At 40.6% G+C, this 17,460-nt stretch overlaps 1 protein-coding gene across 6 annotated transcripts in view; it reads left to right on the plus strand.

Annotated features, from left to right (window-relative positions):
- rapgef6 (Rap guanine nucleotide exchange factor (GEF) 6) overlaps positions 1 to 17,460 on the plus strand; it is a 159,497-nt gene that overhangs the window by 34,551 nt on the left and 107,486 nt on the right. For 4 of the 6 annotated variants that reach the window (XM_028595451.1, XM_028595452.1, XM_028595453.1 and 1 more), the window contains 3 exons: positions 7,187 to 7,257; positions 9,083 to 9,139; positions 12,542 to 12,625. In XM_028595451.1, coding sequence (XP_028451252.1) covers positions 7,187 to 7,257; positions 9,083 to 9,139; positions 12,542 to 12,625 — 212 coding nt within the window. Of the gene's footprint in view, positions 1 to 7,186; positions 7,258 to 9,082; positions 9,140 to 11,738; positions 11,776 to 12,541; positions 12,626 to 14,700; positions 14,927 to 17,460 lie in introns of those variants that run through there. The other 2 variants (XM_028595456.1, XM_028595457.1) reach the window with 2 other exon arrangements.

Raw genomic sequence — 17,460 nt, forward strand, 5'->3', positions numbered from 1 at the left:
GCCCACAAAGGCAGGCTAAACTGGAGACGGACCCGGTTCCTCCTGAAAAGTCAATTTTTCACATAAAGGACCCACTATATGTCATATAATTTCAAACCAGCAAATGCAAAAGCAAAAAGCAACGTTATTCTTAATGGTATGTATGAAAATATTACATCCATGCTTTTTGTACAGTCCACAAAGGGTTTGAAATGATTTTACTGGCCCCAGGGACATTGAACATACCTGGTCCATAACGAACAGCTCAAATTGCAACTAGTTTTTTTAAAGGAAATTAAAAACCAAGCTTCCAGATTGATTGCAAGGTTTTTGCACAACAGTAGCTGGCTTATTACCTACTTATGTAGGAGTGCCTCAACATATCACAAATGCAGTGTTAGCAGGCTGTCTCTTGATGGTAAAGGGAGAAATGTGGTGGGTGGGACAACAGCCTCTGTGCTGCAACAACTTGCCTTTGTACGACTGCTCCTAGTTCTGTGCTGCCACAGCTTGTTTATGTATGAGTAACTGGCATACTTTAGCAGGCCACATCTCAAACTTTCAGTATCCTGTCAGGGTTAGGGGTGCTATAGTCTATATCCACGACATTCCACTTCCGGGATTGCTCCGTTGCCAATGGAAATTCTGCCGGATTTCACTCATTTAGGCCGGATATCCATTAACTTGGGCTTTTTGTGTTGACATTTTAAACTCTCTGGTCGATTTAGGAGGACTATGGTTAACCTTTTTCAGATCTCTGCAGGGTAAATTGAGACAGTTACCTAGACTATCTGTCCAATCTGAGTGTTCTGTTACACGACTAAAACAACCTTTTGAACGTACACGTTCCACCAAAAACAAGTTTCTTCCCAAGGCTATTTTGCAGAGGCGCTGTTGCTCCGTATGGCGCTTGGCGCCGCCCAAGACGATTTTGATTGATTTAAAGAAATGCCAATAAACCAGAGCACGTTTTTCTCCCATCCCGGAATGCTGTGTGGACTAGCCAGACCCTCCTCCGCAGCACCATGGAGGAGGGTCTGGCAATGCGTGACTAGGGGTTCTAAAAACAAACACATACAGAACTACTATTTTTGTAAAATGCAGATAGAATAGTTTCACCAAATTTAAGATTCAATTTCTGTGGACGGGTGACATGACAGCACTGACACAGGCAGCAATCTGGTTTCACATCACTGTTGTGTAGTAGTCATGTACTTGTAAGTAGCAACAAACATTTTAAGTAACTTTTTTAAGGTCATTTTTTTCAATGTGTTCTTGCTGTCTGGGTAGCTGCTAATCCCTAATCCTTCTTAGATTAGTAAAATGTGTCAGTAGGTAGATACACAGTATAGATGGACCAAATCTTATTTAATGAGAGTGATGTTTCTGCCAGGAGGTGGCAGCAGCACCACTGTACTGTAGATACCTGAGTCACACACCGCCTGTCAACACACACACACACACACCAGGACAAGCACAGCAAGCTCAGAGCATCACTGATCAGCTCCATTTGTCTTATTTTTAGTTTGACAGCCAAACTTCTGAGGCTCAGAGTAGACTATATTTTTAGATATTTCTACAGTTAGTTGCATCTTCAAAGAGTAGACTTTTTAGGAACTTGGAGAAATAGCCTTTTTCGTTTGACTGACATGCCATGCAGTTGTAAAACACCATACGGTTTGATTCTGCTTAATGTGCCGTACGGCCATGTGCAACTTCAAATAAAGCAGCAAATCTGAGCACTGCTGCAGAAAAAGTAACTTGGTCTCTTTGTTTTGAAGATACCAAGTTACTCTGACTCATACTAACATGTATTGATAGAGTCTCATCCTCAGAAATTAAAATAAGTTTTTCCCGCTGTTTGATTTTGGCTATATTAGACAGGTTTAAGTGAAAGGCTACGACCTCATCTGGCGATGAGTTAATGGATGTCCCTCCTGAGGTCGTGAAGTCATAATCACAGATGGGGTCATCAGGCCACCACATGAGCCTCCAGGGAGGACTGGCCAAAGGTCACAAGTCACTAAGGAGGGGTTGCTTCGCTGACTAGTGCTGTCCAGAGGGAGGGGAGGACAATGAGACAACAATGCATGGCATGTGGGCTTAAGGCGGATGACCTGAAAGTAATGGCTTTGTTAGTTGGACAATTTCCATGTGGGTTAAGAATGGAGGCACCACTGCAGAATATAGATGTGGACTGACACTAGTACATTAAAATAGGGGTATCATTTCCCTAGTGTGGGCCAACAGAAACCAGACCACAGCTACCACACCCTCAGTTCAAGTCTTAGCAGTGTATATCGAGGGCACAGCGAGAGAGAGATTGGCGTGGGCAGTGTAGTGATCACATTACCATCCTCTCTCTGGGACACCACTGATTGAAACGACAAAGCAGAGATCCACTCCTCAGACATCCTGCTGTCTGTCTGTCTGTCTGTCTGTCTGTCTGTCTGTCTGTCTGTCTGTCTGTCTGTCTGTCTGTCTGTCTGTCTGGGTCTATTGATGACCTGCTCTGCACTAATCAATATGTGAAATGGCTGTGTTCATGGACGGTGGTAGTAGTAGTAGTTGTAGTAGAAGGACTGTGTGTGTTATTTAATTGTCATGCAGTTAAATCCATATATTTACTATATGAGGGTTTACTGCAGGTTGAGCTATCTATGGGAAATCTCAAGACATTTTGGTACCATTGTTTTATCTTTTTCAGTTGAACTACATGAAATGAATTCACTGCAATTGTGAAATTTCACTAATCGTCATTTTAGCAAACATTTGCTGATTCCAGCCGCTCAGATGTTAGGATTTGTTGTTTTCTGTTTTGGGGCTTTGGACTTTTGATGCGATAAAACAAACAATTTTGAAGATGTCAGCTTAGGAAATTGTGATAAGCATGTTCTGAAGTTTTAAAAACTAATACATTTAAATAATAATGAGTGAACTAATAGACTATTGCATTTAAGGTACCCATACAGAAGCATCTATTCCTTTTCCCTCATTGAAAAATTCAGAATCTACAGTATCAAAATGCAAAGAAAGTATAGTTGCATAGATCTGTGTCTTATCTGGCATTGAAGGTAGTGATGTGAGACATTTCTCTATTATGAGGGATTGTTTTGCCTCCAATATACCAACTTTCCAAGTAGGGCTGCACAATTAATCGCAATTGTATCGAAATTGCATTATGGACTAGTGCAGTATCCAAATCGCAGGGGGGTGCAATATTTGTTAATGGCAAAATATTTGTCAAACCATTCTGAATTAAGTATTGTGGTGCTGCAGAGATGTCCTGGCCTACAAATCGTATCCTACAGACTAATGAAAAAAATCTTTGTTCGGTACAGATCCTCGCAAAAATCACACTATAATCATTTTAATTGATTTCAATGTTAATAATTTAGACGAAAATGAGTGATACAAAAACGATCATTCCCTCCAAAATCTTGAATCATATCGCAATCCCTATTCCCAAGTAAAGGGATACTTTGCCGATTGTGTCATCGTTGTCTGGGCAGTGTGTTTGATGAACGGCCTGTGCCTTCCCTCCGTGGCGTTGTTAGTGTGTTTCTCGATGAAATCCACCGAATGAAGCGAAATTCATCACAGAGGGAAGGCACACACCATCCATGACACAGAGATTGATTGAAATTAGCAAAATATCTCTTTAAGATATATGTGTCCTGGCCACATTATACATCAGAGTGTCTGTCACTGGTGAAATAATGTGGTTGGTACTTCTGTGTCGTTTTGAATCAGGCGTATTTAATGTAATCCAGGAACAACCAGGGGTGAAGTTAATATTGGGCTGTCTCATCTACTCTGAGCCCCCATGCTAGCTAGTTGCCTCAGGCCTGTATGTCCTAAACATACACACTTACTATACACGCGCACATACACACATGCACGCTCAGCAACATGACAGGAGTGCTTACTGCAGCAGTTTGTGTGCTCCCTAACCCAGTTAACTGTGAGTTAAAGTCAATACAGTTCCACTTCCTCACCACCGTGAACCAGGCTGTTCCATGCCTGCTCTCGGCTCACTGTTTCTGCCTCATGATCGGTAAATGGAGGTTACAACTCTCTCTGTAAAGCAGTTGGCCAGGTCAAGCTCTCTGTCCGTTGATGTGACTTTCATTTAAATGTCTGCGAGAGAGTGCCCTAAAGAACATGCTGTGCTTTCCTCTTAGAGGAAACTAGCCTAAGTCAGTTTCTTTTAATACCAGTAATCGGATATATCTACCCAAAAGTGCATGAAGGAATGAACCACCAGTGTGTTATAACAATACTGAAGCCAAGGTGAGAAGACCAGTCTGCCTGTTTTAATGTATCACTTTATTCCCGGGAGTCCAATAATAATAATAATAATAATATGCTATCATATAGCACCCTTTTAAAGAACTAAGTCAAAAAGTGCTTCACAAGAGTAAAAAAAATAAATAAAAACTGTTAACAGAAACTTTAAAAAACACGCAAAATGACAAAGAAAAAATCTTGTTTAAATAGGTGAGTCTTAAGCTTCTTTTTAAAGGTGCCCTGCCATATGTCATTACTTTGTGGTAATGGCTGAAGTTCTCCCATGGACTCTGTAACATTTTTTTGTGGAAAAAATGCCTTGGTTACCTTGTTTTAAGCTATTCTAGCGAGGTATAGAAAGCCTGCAGGAAGACTCAGCTCGATTTGTGCCAGTTCTCGTTAATATTCAATGAGCTAAGCTGCTTGACTGGTCAGAAGACCTAAGTGACCTCCTGGTGATAATAAAGATGGAGCAGGTAAAAATGTGCACGTGCCTGACCATGCAGGGCTCTTAAGTAAGAACAGGAACCTTAAAATGAATCCTGAACTTAATAGAAAGCCAATGTAAAGAAAATAGGATGGGTGTGATGTGAGTCCTGCTGGACCTGGTCAACAGCCTTGGATCAGTTGTAGACAATAGGGTGTTTCTATCACAGAACTTTCCCACGGGACCAAGAACCTTTTGAGGAATTGAGAATCTTAACTATGTTTAGACTGGAGGAAACCGAGACTGAATGTAGCTCCAAGTGCTGCAAAGTCCCTTATCTGGAGGTTGCACTTTCCAAAAGAAAAGTAAAAAAAACACTTTAGGGGCAGGGTTTGCAGGGCTCGCTAGTTGCTGACTGGTCAAACATAAGCAACAGTAACTTCATCACGTACTTTTTCATTCATGGATGAAGGAAGTAGACTACTCTAGTATCAACATTAGGACTAAATTATGCAAAGTGTACATAGCAAACTTGAGAATTTACCAACCTGTCAGTCATGTGTAGATTCACATAGAAAGCAGAAAGAAAACCCAGCCCTGTAAATTATCCTATTCATTTTCTCTGTGACATTACTGGCGACAGGAAAGCACTCAGGTAGCGTAGTAGTGTTATAGAAAGTGCATGGAACAAACCTGGCCGACTAATATTCACCTTATAGCTCTTAGATCTGATGTTTAATCCTCGTCTCCCTCCACTCTTGTTTCTGTCTTTCTCTCTTGGTATTGTCTGACTGCTCGCTTTCTCTGCTCACTCCCTTCTTTCTCTCTCTTCTTGCTTACTTTCTCTCTCCTCCTTCTCTTCCCCCAACCCTTCCTTCCTGTGTCAGACAGAGCCAACAACACATCAGAGGTGTGTTGGTCCATTGCATTAAAGGCTCCCCAGCCCCCAGTGTTCAGCTCTGCTTCCGTTGGCTCCCGTAAAGCTTTCACAAAAGCATGATCCTTTCTCTTGTGGTCTCTCTCTCTCTCTCTCTCTCTCTCTCTCTCTCTCTCTCTCTCTCTCTCTCTCTCGGCTGTATAGATTCGGTTGACTCTGTACTGCTTTTATAATCTGCAGTAGTGCATACTGGTATGTTTCATTTATTATTTTTTTATTCATTGACCAATCTGTAATGTCCATTATAATATTTCAGACTAACACTGATCCGATTTGTGGAGATTAGATTAGTTCATTGTATCTGTCCCATTATTGTGTGTGTTCTTGCTAAACTCCATCTGTGCATTGGCGTTATCCTGAAGACGATTGTTGGGGAAAACATTTTTTTCTTGTTTCGGCTGTCAGAACTCGTCCGTGATTTGGGTTCAAACTAGTAGTAGATGGGCTGTGCTTTAAAGGAAAAGTTCGACATTTTGGGAATTAGACTTTCTCTCATGTCTCAGCACTATAAAGCTACCGACAGCAGCCAGCTAACTTAGCTTTGCATAAGACTGGGGGGAAACCGCAAGCCTGGATTTGTGCAAAGGCCAGGACCAGTTGCCAGGCAACCAGCAGAGACTCCGGTAAGGGACTGGTCCCGACCAAGACATAGTCCGGTACATAACTCACCCGTAAAACAGTCAATCATCATTGGCCATATCCAGCCTATCTGTTTCCCCCAGTTTCCAGTCTTTGTGCCAGCTAAGCTAAGTTAGCAGTCTGCTGTGGGTAGCTTTGTATTTACCATACAGACATGAAGGTGGTATCTATCCTGTCATCTTACTGTTGGCAAGAAAGCAAATAAGCATATTTCCCCTAAATGTCAAAATATTGTTTCAACTTGCTGATTTACTACAAACTCTTTTCTTAAAATATTATGTATTTTTTTTGTGTAGTGTAGACCACCTGTTTGTTTGATCCTACAGATGCTTGCGTGAAGCTATTCCCTTCACATACACACTGTCAGCCTCTTAATGTTTTGACAGCTGGCCCCGATAGGGTACTATTTTAAGGCCATGGGTGGATATATCTGTGCTTGTGTCACTGCTGTCACGCGCATAAATAAGTGTAGTATGCCTGCTCGTCTGGTTTGTGGGTGTCAATTTGATAGGCATTGTGTGGCATGGTCCAAGTGGCTTTGGTCAAAGAGAAGTGATTTACATGGTGCTGAGGCATTCCACACACTCTAAACAATGAGCTAATCTTTTAAAAGCTTTCTCTTTTTAGACACTAAACACACTCTCAGTCTCACCAGTGTGTAGTTTTTGCAAATGCGTGTGCAAATATTTTGTAATGTATTGTTTGAAAAGGCAGTGAAGTTTGTTTCTGAAATGGCTTCCTACTTGTAGCACAGAACACTGTAGCATGTGTGCTTGCCATGCGTTCAGAGTTTTTTTCCCTTTTGTGTGTGTGGAAATGTGAGATCATTTAATAATTTCTCTTATGTAGTATTTTCTTGGTGGAGTTTTAACTTGTTCACTAAAAGTTAATTTGATTGTCTTTCTGTCCTGCAGGATCTGCACACTATCTACAGCCACCTCTACCACATGGACGTCCTCTCTCACCTTAGGGAACATCAGCTAAGGTGACTCCTTTTCATTTCACTTCACACAAAATTCAGTGTTACTCTGACTTTTGATTGTTTTGCCGCCATTTAAAGGTCCCATGACATGATGCTCTTTGGATGCTTTGATATATACCTTAGTGGTCCCCTAATACTGTATCTGAAGTCTCTTTCCCGAAATTCAGCCTTGGTGCAGAATTACAGCCACTAGAGCCAGTCCCACAATGAGCTTTCCTTAGTATGTGCCATTTCAAGGTGGAAGGTGTGGGTGTGGGTGTGGTATTGACCAACTGCCACTTTGCTTGTTTGATAACCTTGCTCCTTATGACCTCATAAGGAGAAGATTCCAGATCGGCCCATCTGAGCTTTTATTTTCTCAAAGGCAGAGCAGGATATCCAGGGCTCGGTTTACACCTATCGCCATTTCTATCCACTGGGGGACCATAGGCAGGCTGGGGGAACACATATTAATGTTAAAAAAACTCTTAAAGTGAAATGTTCATGCCATGGGACCTTTTTTAAATGAGGTGTCAATTAAGTCTGCAAGATATGAGGAACCTATGCGATAACGTTGAATAACGTGATATTACTGCTAAAGGCAACACATTGCTTGTTAAATTTAAAACACAGGAAAGGAAATAATTTCCAACACTCTTTAATGAATAAAGTGAACATTGATTAGAATATTAAAGTCACCACTTAAAAACAATAACCGTTACATTTTAAAGTACAGTTTTCTACTGAATATTTTTTCCAACTAACACAAGAAATCTCTGTCTTTTGCGATATGTCGCAACCTTTCGCGATGTTTTTATCGCGCCAGTTGATAATGCGATGAAGATAAAAAAAAACATTATATTGTTCAGCCCTAGCGTCAACCACAGCATCCCTTATAAAATAAACGTAGATAAGCCTTTAGGCCTACTACTGTATGAATTGTTATATGTGGCACACCCTACCCAAACAGGTTTTAAGAGTGCTTTGAATTTTTTTGGCAAATACCCTTTGCCCCAGGTGGATTTCCTCCCCCCGGTTTTATCATACAAAGGACGTTTCGGTGTCTTTTATTAGGGGTGTCACGATTTTTCAAATCCTCAATTTGACTTTACTTTTGATTTTAAGGTCCCAATTCGATTTTCGATTTAAATTTCTTTTCAAAAGGGACGACAAAGACTGGAGTCCAGTCGGAGCTCACATGCTTTACCTTTGTTGTTTGTTAACATAACTCACTCATGGGGAAAGCTAAAAGTTGCCACACCGGTGACTTTGGGGAAGCAGGAGGAATTTCTGATGTTTCTCTGTCGCAAGTAGGCAGGTGTGGAGAGAGAAAAAATGACTGGGGGAATTGCCAATCGTGCTTCTGATTTCAATAGTCGAAATTGAAACCTCACTTTGATCAATTTTCAATTTAAAATCGAAATCGTGACACCCTTATCTTTTAGACATTCACATGTTCATACCAAGCATGGTTGAAATGTTCGGCCTGTCTGGAATGTTGTCTTTGCTTGTTTGGTTCAGTTGAGCAGGTGACAACAATGACATTTGAACGGGAGAATGCAGGTATGAGCCCTCTTCCTTACAGAGAGAAAACATGAGAGAGTAACCAAACCCCTGTCCAGTTAGCAAAATACAGTACATGTGAGTCAATTTGACCTGTGGTTACAAACCCCTGGCTTTCCAAAGAAATTGTAGGTTGCACTTTAACACTCTGAGCTGACAGACAGTAATGTAAGTAAGTAAAGTGTCTAAAATGGGAGCGCTTGGTGCCTTTTTGAGAAAAAGCTTTTGGATGGATAAGTGATGTTTTTGTGGAGAAAACGTGAACATCTTTGCTTTTCTGTCTCAGGTCGATGTGTACCTCGGCCAGGTATGAGAGACATGAGGCTAACCACGTCCTGTTCCAGTAAGTACAAGTCACACAGAGCAGGAAGTGCTCTGCTATGTTGCGCTGCACCCACTCTCTCTTTATATTTATATCTGCTGAGGAAAGCTTGTTTTATTCAAATAGGAGATGTTTTCTATATTTTTTATTACCAGTAGTTACCCAGTTGAAGTTTGACAATATCTTTCTTTTTAAAATGATCCTGCCATACAATCACAGAATCTGTAACATTAACACTTTGTACCTGCCTAGAATAACAACAGTGTGTCAGTTTTGGCCATTAAGCAGCTGCACTAGAGCGAATGATGCCCTGCTCTAAGTCTTTCAGGATGTGTGAAAAAAACGGATACTGAGATGGATGAGGCAGATAGTAAAAAGTCATTTTAGCATCACATACAGTGTGGATTCATAAGAAAACTAGTCCAAGAGGAAGGCGGAGTACAAGGAGAGAAGAGGAATGAGAGATGAACGAGAGGCTAGTGAAAGAGGGAGAGAGGTGTTGAAAAGAGGAGAGTAGATGATGAGATGAGAAGATAAAATAAGAGAGAAAGGATGAAAGAAAAGCAATGTCGAGAGGAAGGAGAGTCAAGAAAATGAAGCGGGGGGAGAAACGAGGAATTTGAAGCAAGGTTGAAAAGGGCCGAGGGCGGCTGGGACGTGGACAAAGTGTTAGAGACGGAGGGAGGACAGAGACCGATGAAAAAGGGAGAGCGTAGATCTACGTGCTGTTGATGTATTATCATGCTCACTGGAATCACATTAGACACTCAATGGTTTAATTTACCATCAAATAAACAGACACACACACAGAAAATCTCTTTCGCCAATACACTCTCTTGCCTCTCTACCAGGGGCTAATCTTAAGTACCTTAACCCAGAACAAAGCGCCTGCCATGTCCAATTAGTCAGCTGTTACACACACACAGACACACACACACACACACACACACACACACACACACAGCAGATGAAAGCAATCACGGTCGCTCCAATAAAACCATAATAGTAGTTAATCATGTTGGCTTCACTTAAACCCCGACATTAAATCTTTTTATTTCTCCTTTCAAACATGATAATGTCAGATTGTCCAATGATAAAGAACGCCAAAAGCAACAAAAACAACGGCACAATGAAGGGATGATGTACGCAGTAGTAGGACTGCAACTAACGATAATTCTCCTTTTTTTTGTAATTTGTCAATTATTTTCCAATAAATTGGTTACTCAAAAAAATGCAAATTTCCAGCACCAAATGTTTTAAAAGTTGAAATGTTTTAGAAAAAAAGGTCCCTTTTTGTGATCACATAATTTATTATAATAGTTATTTCCTAAAAATCTAAACCCCTACTTGGTAGTTGTCTATAGCTGTCAAACTGTGTCATATTGTAGACAAATAACCTGTGTTTTTTATCTAGTTTACAAAGTGATAAATAACCACTCCCTATAAATTGCAATGCATCTAGCAATTGTTAGTATACATGTATCACACAGAAAAGCTGAAAAAAGCAGAAAAGTCTTCGGTCAGGGAAGAAAAGGCGATAACATTACAATCTTTCCATAATGTGTTGATCTTCCCGCAATGGTGCATCTCTCATCTCCACTCTTCAAACACTGCTCATTTTTCAGTCTATGCTCCCAGTATTTTCTGTATTCATATTCATAACCACACAGGTACCTATGTTATCCTCTAACTGACTTTTTTATGTAGGATTGCTTCTTGGCTTGCTGCTGACTCGAGCACCCAGCTCGATAAGCAGTGAATGAGTATGGCGTTTGGAGTTGACAGATAAAATGTTTACATGAAATAGCATTGGCAGTAACAAAGCCCGTGTTTTGGATTCGTTTACTCTCCCATAAAATAGTTCCATGTTGCAGCTACCATGAGTGACAGACAATTATTGCGTGATTCTTTCAGTGCGGTTTATTCCAGTCTTTTTAGCGTGACTGCCTGTGTTTAATGGATTCTCTCCACCTTGCATTGATGGCACATGATATTATGGCTCTATAGTGCTTGGCATGCTAAGAATACATTTATGCAGCACTTGGGATTCAAAGCTTGGATGTGCACTTAATATTTTCTATCAGACATCTCTGTCTTCAGTTCTATTTACATAACGCCTACATCTTTTAAAGCCTTGGAAAAATAAGTCACAGGAGAATCCTGGCTTGTATTTAACTCTTCTTTCTAACCAATTTAACCATAAATGTATAGATACCCATGATGATTAGAATATCCTAGGTATATAAATTGTCACAAGGTCATAAAAGCTAGCTTTTTTTATGGCACATATGGCAATGAGGGAAAATACCCAACTTATAACACATATAGTACACTTTCTAACACGTTAGATTGTGAGGTGTTATGAAGCACAGACTACAGTGTTTCACACTAGGGCTGCAACAACGAATCAATAAAATCGATAAAATTCGATTACTAAAAAAGTTGGCAACGAATTTAATTCTCGATTCGTTGTGTCGCGCAACTATTACGCCACCTAGTCGCGGAGATGGAAAAAAAAAATTGAGTTGAGCGCAGAGCGGAGCAGCGCGGAGCGAAAGAAAATTAAAAAGAGCAGAGCGGGGATGGAGGAAATACGGAGAGAGACCGGAGAGACCCGTAACGTTGTTCTGAAACACTCGGCGGAGGCAGAGAAATCAGTACGACCTAAGTCATTCAAGGTTTTGGAGCATTTCACACCAAATCAATCAAAAACGTGTTAAATTGCAAGATAAGCAAAAGCGACACGGCATGGCACAGGCGCACCACGGTGATGAGTCAGCACCTAAAACGTAAACATGTTGGAGTCCTTGATGAGGAGGACGGGAAAGTCACTACACTATCCTACTTCTGTTCCGGTCTGAAGTGAGGAACGTACCGTCATTCCAGTAGCTCTTCTGGTGCTGCTGTTTACTCGTTATCCAGCAGACTAGCGTGACAAGCTAGCGTTAGCTCGGTAATAACTGTAGTAAAGCAGGGGTGGTATACTTTGCAAGACTAAAGACACTGTTTTATTCACTCGCCTTTTTTGGCCCATTAATTTTTCAATCTGTCGTCATGTATATATTATGTGCTTTGTCCCATATCAGTTATTGTTGACAAATATATTAGTGTGTGGTGTATAAATGAACTTAACTTGCACTTACTACAATGATGGTAATAATTTAATGAATAAGTGTGTGTGTGTTTGTGTGTCTGTCTGTCTGTCTGTCTGTCTGTCTGTCTGTGTGTCTTGTCTGTATCTGCTATTTGGGTTACTTACCTTTACACAACTATCAACTAAAACAACAAGTATGTATGTATTGAGTTGATGTAAATTAATGTTTTTTTTTTTTTTTTTTTTATCCGATTCATCGATTAATCAAAAAAATAATCGACCTGTTTCAGCCCTATTTCACACCAGTGTGTTCTTCCTCTCTCTTCCAGCCCAGACAGCATCGCTACCTGTTGGTACATCCTGCTCTCTGGATCTGTCTTCGTCAAGGAGCACATGTACCTGACAAGGTGTTGGTATGTAACAAACACACACACGCACGCACACACACACACACACACACACACACACACCATCATGGTGGGGTGAGACAAGAACGTGTCATTACAGATCTGTAAGCCATGGTATGAAAAGATTTGACTGACACGTAAGGGAATGGTGTGTATGCATTCGTAAAAACACACCCGCACACTCATACTTATACATCACACGTTTGGTACTCCTGTAACTTTTTATGTTTTTAAGTTAAGGAATACACATTTACACACACTAACAAAATGTGAGTATTATATGCGTTTCCCTTGATAATCAAGCAAGTAGACTCATAATTCCATTAAAGTGCTCACATTATGCTCATTTTCAGTTTCATAATTGTGTTTAGAGGTTGTACCAGAATAGGTTTATGTGGCTTAATTTTCAAAAAACACCATATTTTGGTTGTACTGCACATTGCTGCAGCTCCTCTTTTCCCGCTATATGTTCAGGTCTTTGTTTTAGCTACAGTGAGACATCTCACTTCTGTTCTATCTTTGTTGGGAGTCGCACATGCGCAGTAAGTACTGCTAGCTAATCAGGTGCAGAGTATGAGGGCGTGCCACGCTAGCAGCTAGGCGAGCATTATAACGTGTGTTACAAAGTGACGCACGTTCGTCACGGAAGTAAAGGCTGGACTACAATAGAGCTGTTTGGAGCAGTTCGTGAACAGTGTTTTCTGTTGGAGATGGTAAGTCCCTTTGGGCTGGACTTTTTTTCACTTTGTAAACCTATAATGTGAACAAAAAGATATATATATAACTCAATAAAGAAAGGGGAGAAGCCAAAAACCATAATATGAGCACTTTAAATAGCAAACGCAGTATTGTAAATCACAGAAAAAAGAAAATGGAAAAACACCACTGGAGTAGTCGCTGGTTGGATAGCAACTTCAGGGTGACGACATGACTCCATCTTCTCATTTTAGAGGATGTTGTAGTTGGATTATACAAAAATGTCTCTCTAATATCTTGTCTATAATGGGCAAAAATCTGAAAACTAGTGGAAAATAAGGTTAAAATGTGTTGCAAGTGCATGAATTTAGTGGCCGTAAATCATAATAAAATATCAGGTCTCATAAGTTGAGAATGACGGCTGAAGTATGGTTTCAGACACCGGCATACGTTCATATTAGCATGCTTTTCCTACCGCTCATGGAAGTTCTGGAAAAGGAAGCCACTTTTAGTGAGTTGTATCCCAAATTCTTTGAGGATCTGAGTGAAAGTCTTGGAAAGTTCTATACAGTCCATTTTTCACGTTTTACACAGCTGTTGCATTAGCTGTTGGTTTTCACTTGGTTTTCTGCACTGCATCATCAATTGATCGTTTAATCTATAAAATGACTAAAATAATAGTGAAAAATGCCCATTTGCTATGAGCCCTATGACATTTCCATATAACTTATACTTCAGAACCTAAACGTATTGAGTTTACTATCACATGAGACAAAGAACCACATCAAATCCTATCAATTGAGAAGTTCTAACTATCTCACTGGTAGTTACTTCTAATAAAAGCGTTGGGCAAAATTAAAATGAAGTAAAAAAAAAAACCTTAATGCAACAATTGATGCAGTTGTAGTAAAGACTGACATTTTGAAGTAACCGAGGTGTGTGTGTGTGTGTGTGTGTGTGGGGGGGGTCAGCTGATAACAGAGTAAAGGGTGGGGTGGGGGAAGGTTGGTGCCCTGCAAAGGACTGGAGGGTGTTTTTATATGCATGTGTCTGTGTTGTAGTACACAGGGGGTGTAGTAGGGGGGGCTTGGAAAGGGTCACTGAGGGAGCTAATAGGGTGGAGTAAGGTGTGTGTGTGTGTGTGTGTGTGTGTGTGTGTGTGTGTGTGTGTGTGTGTACTTGCGGGGTTGGAACCGCTGGCAGAATAGTGGCTGGCCATGTGTTTCTGAGCAGCCTGCCCGCCTGGAGCCCAGATGCACATCCAGGCAGGAAATGAGCAGGCTACACACACACACACACACACACACACACACACACACACCTCCCTGGGGCCAGCGGACAGACAGAACAGAACTGAGTAGAGCGGGAGGGAACACACACACTCCTCCCTCAGTTAAAGACAAACTAAAAGGCTTGACAGTCACCTACTTCTGCTTTCTGAGGAAACTTTTCTCTCGTTTACACCCTGGAGTATAAAACATACACGCTTGGATCTAAACCTGGATTACTGGAATATTGTACTTCTCCCTCTCCTACTTGTGGATAATATGCTGGATATCATTCCACTTACAAGGAATCCAAAGACGGGGACCCCTAAAATTCCTGTTCGTGGTTAGTGATAGTGAAGCTTTTGTTTCTCAGACATTTGATGTAATGTATGTAGTGATTTAGGCGCTAATTCACTTGAGATTTTTCAAAACACGCTCTCTCTTTCACTGCGCATTCATCAACCCAGCATGCTTCATTTCCTGCCTGCCATAGTTTACCCACTATATAGCCAGGAATTCCCTACGGTGCTGTGGCAGCTGTGGTAGCTTACCACCGCTGGGCCCCACAGCTCTGCAAAACACAATGCTAACTTCTGTGTGTTGTTCCTTTTTTTATCTACACCACATTTTTCTAAAAGAGAAACCGCCTTTTACTTAACAATAAAAAGTAGTGAGCTAGGTTCAAATGTTTGTGCTGACAATGTTTAGTTGAGTGTTTAGTTGACACAAACTAGGGCTGGGTGATATGATTAGATTAGATCACGTAAATTATAAAAATTACAATGGTACTGTACTGCTGTTATTTCAATGTGTCAGAACAATCTATATCAGTCAACATTTTATATGTCCCACTGCTCATCTCATTATAAGACTATAGCCACAGGTTATGAAAATGAATTAGGCTATCTTAATTAATGTTAATGTTGTTAATTTAGTCAAATAAGCTGTAGTATTTCTGACTTCTTGTCCAATAATGTGATCACGGATCGAAACTGAATCGTTCCGTTGTGGTTATTTATAACTTTAGGGACTTGCAAATGATGAAAACTTTAGTTTGATCATTCCATAAGCGATTGGATTTGATGAGTGAATTTGATACTAGATTTGTTTTTAATATAATACTATGGAACCCCAACTGTCCGCTGGAAGGATTGTTGACATCTCAGTGTGTTTACCACGAATTAGTTTGAAGCTCTACTTCCTTGAACCTCCACAAGTAAAACATTGACCACATTGCTCGCGTTCAGATTTTCTGGGAACTTGTTGCACTAAAAGATTCCAGCAAGATAATCTACAGTAATGTGAGATGAATGTACGTTCAGTCAAGTGTGAATGGTTATCTCTCTAAGCTACTCACTGCGTTAGAGTTGAGCAGCAGCTGTTGGTGGTGCTCTGTTTTGCTCTGATATGCTGAGGCTTGAATTAGGCCTTTAACTGATCACCCTGTTGTTTTGCAAATGAATCGTAAAGTTTCCGAATGACCCGCTACATCATTCCTTTGAGCCTGTCTGTCAGTTTTTTGGTGTGGGTGTGTGACGTGTGTGGGTGTGTGTTGGTGGTCTTTCTTTAGTGTTGACTGCTGGCCATCAGCTTTTCAGTCTTCGTCGTGTGTGTGTGTGTGTGTGTGTGTGTGTGTGTGTGTGTGTGAGTCAGAGTGGTCAGTATTAAAATTGTATAACTGAGAGGAATAAAAACTGAGAAGTAGAAGTGTGTGTGTCTGTCTGTGTCTGTGTGTCTGTTAGACTGTGGTCTGCGGTTTTCTTTCTTTACTGTTGGTGATCATTACCATGGAGACATGGGTGACTAATGGGCCCTGATCTGATCTCTGTTTGGGTTTGATTTTTGACTGAAACTCTCCCAAACTTTCTATTGAGTTAAATCACACTCTCAAAGAATGGTGTCAACATACTGTGCAGCATCCCATAGCTTGTCATTTTGGACGGTACTTATAAGCCTAGCAGTGCAAAATTTAGAGCAAGTGGGCAGTTCAGTTGTAGGATGTTTTGCGGACTAATGGGTGCATTCAGACCAACTTGGTAACGCGAATGCCTTGTTTCTACTGTTTATCTCGCGATTGTTGCGGGAAAGATAAAATAATTGCCACTGTGAATTCTTAATTACACCAAAAGAATGATTAAAATATTCTAAAACGTAATTTATACCACAATTAATGCCATAACGTGCAAACTCAGACTTAAACGTTTATTGTCAAATCCAAAGCTTATTTATGAACTCTATTCTCATATTGTTTTATTATTTTGAATCGACACCTCCCTTTATTTGATCTTCTTGGCCACCTCTCTGGACTTTGACAGCAGCTTAGGGTATGTGTGTGTGGCCTTAGTTTCTGTGCCGGCTGTCATGGTTTATTGCCCCGGGCGCTGCAGCTGTCACTGGACCGGGGCTGAACCTGTTCTCCCGTCTGCCAGAAACTTGTTTCTGCAGAAAAAAAAAAAAGGGGGGAGAGAAATCATCACCTGCTGAAATCAGCACAGGCACCGCTTCAGTGCTGTGCGGAGAGCTTTCAATTTCAAGGAAAAATGACTTATTTGAAGAAAAAAAGAAAACCCATAATAGCTCATCCTACAAAATATTGCTGTAAGAGCAGTAGATCATTTAAGGTTTTTTGTCAAAGACAAAGGGTCCAGGACATAGTTTTAGTGATTTGAAATAATCATCAATCCTACTGTGGGGATGCCAAAGTAGTGGTGAACAAGCAACGTGTGTTGTATCAGCTTCTTCAAGATTGTTTATCAAGAAACACAATACAATTTATTTCATACAGAGATAAAGAATAACTTCTAAAGAACTGGAGTGCAGTGAGATTTACTACAACAGTGATTTTTCCTGCACACATGGAGTAACTCTTTATTGTGC

The sequence above is a fragment of the Perca flavescens genome, chromosome 13 (assembly GCF_004354835.1).
Source record: "Perca flavescens isolate YP-PL-M2 chromosome 13, PFLA_1.0, whole genome shotgun sequence".
NCBI lineage: Eukaryota > Metazoa > Chordata > Actinopteri > Perciformes > Percidae > Perca > Perca flavescens.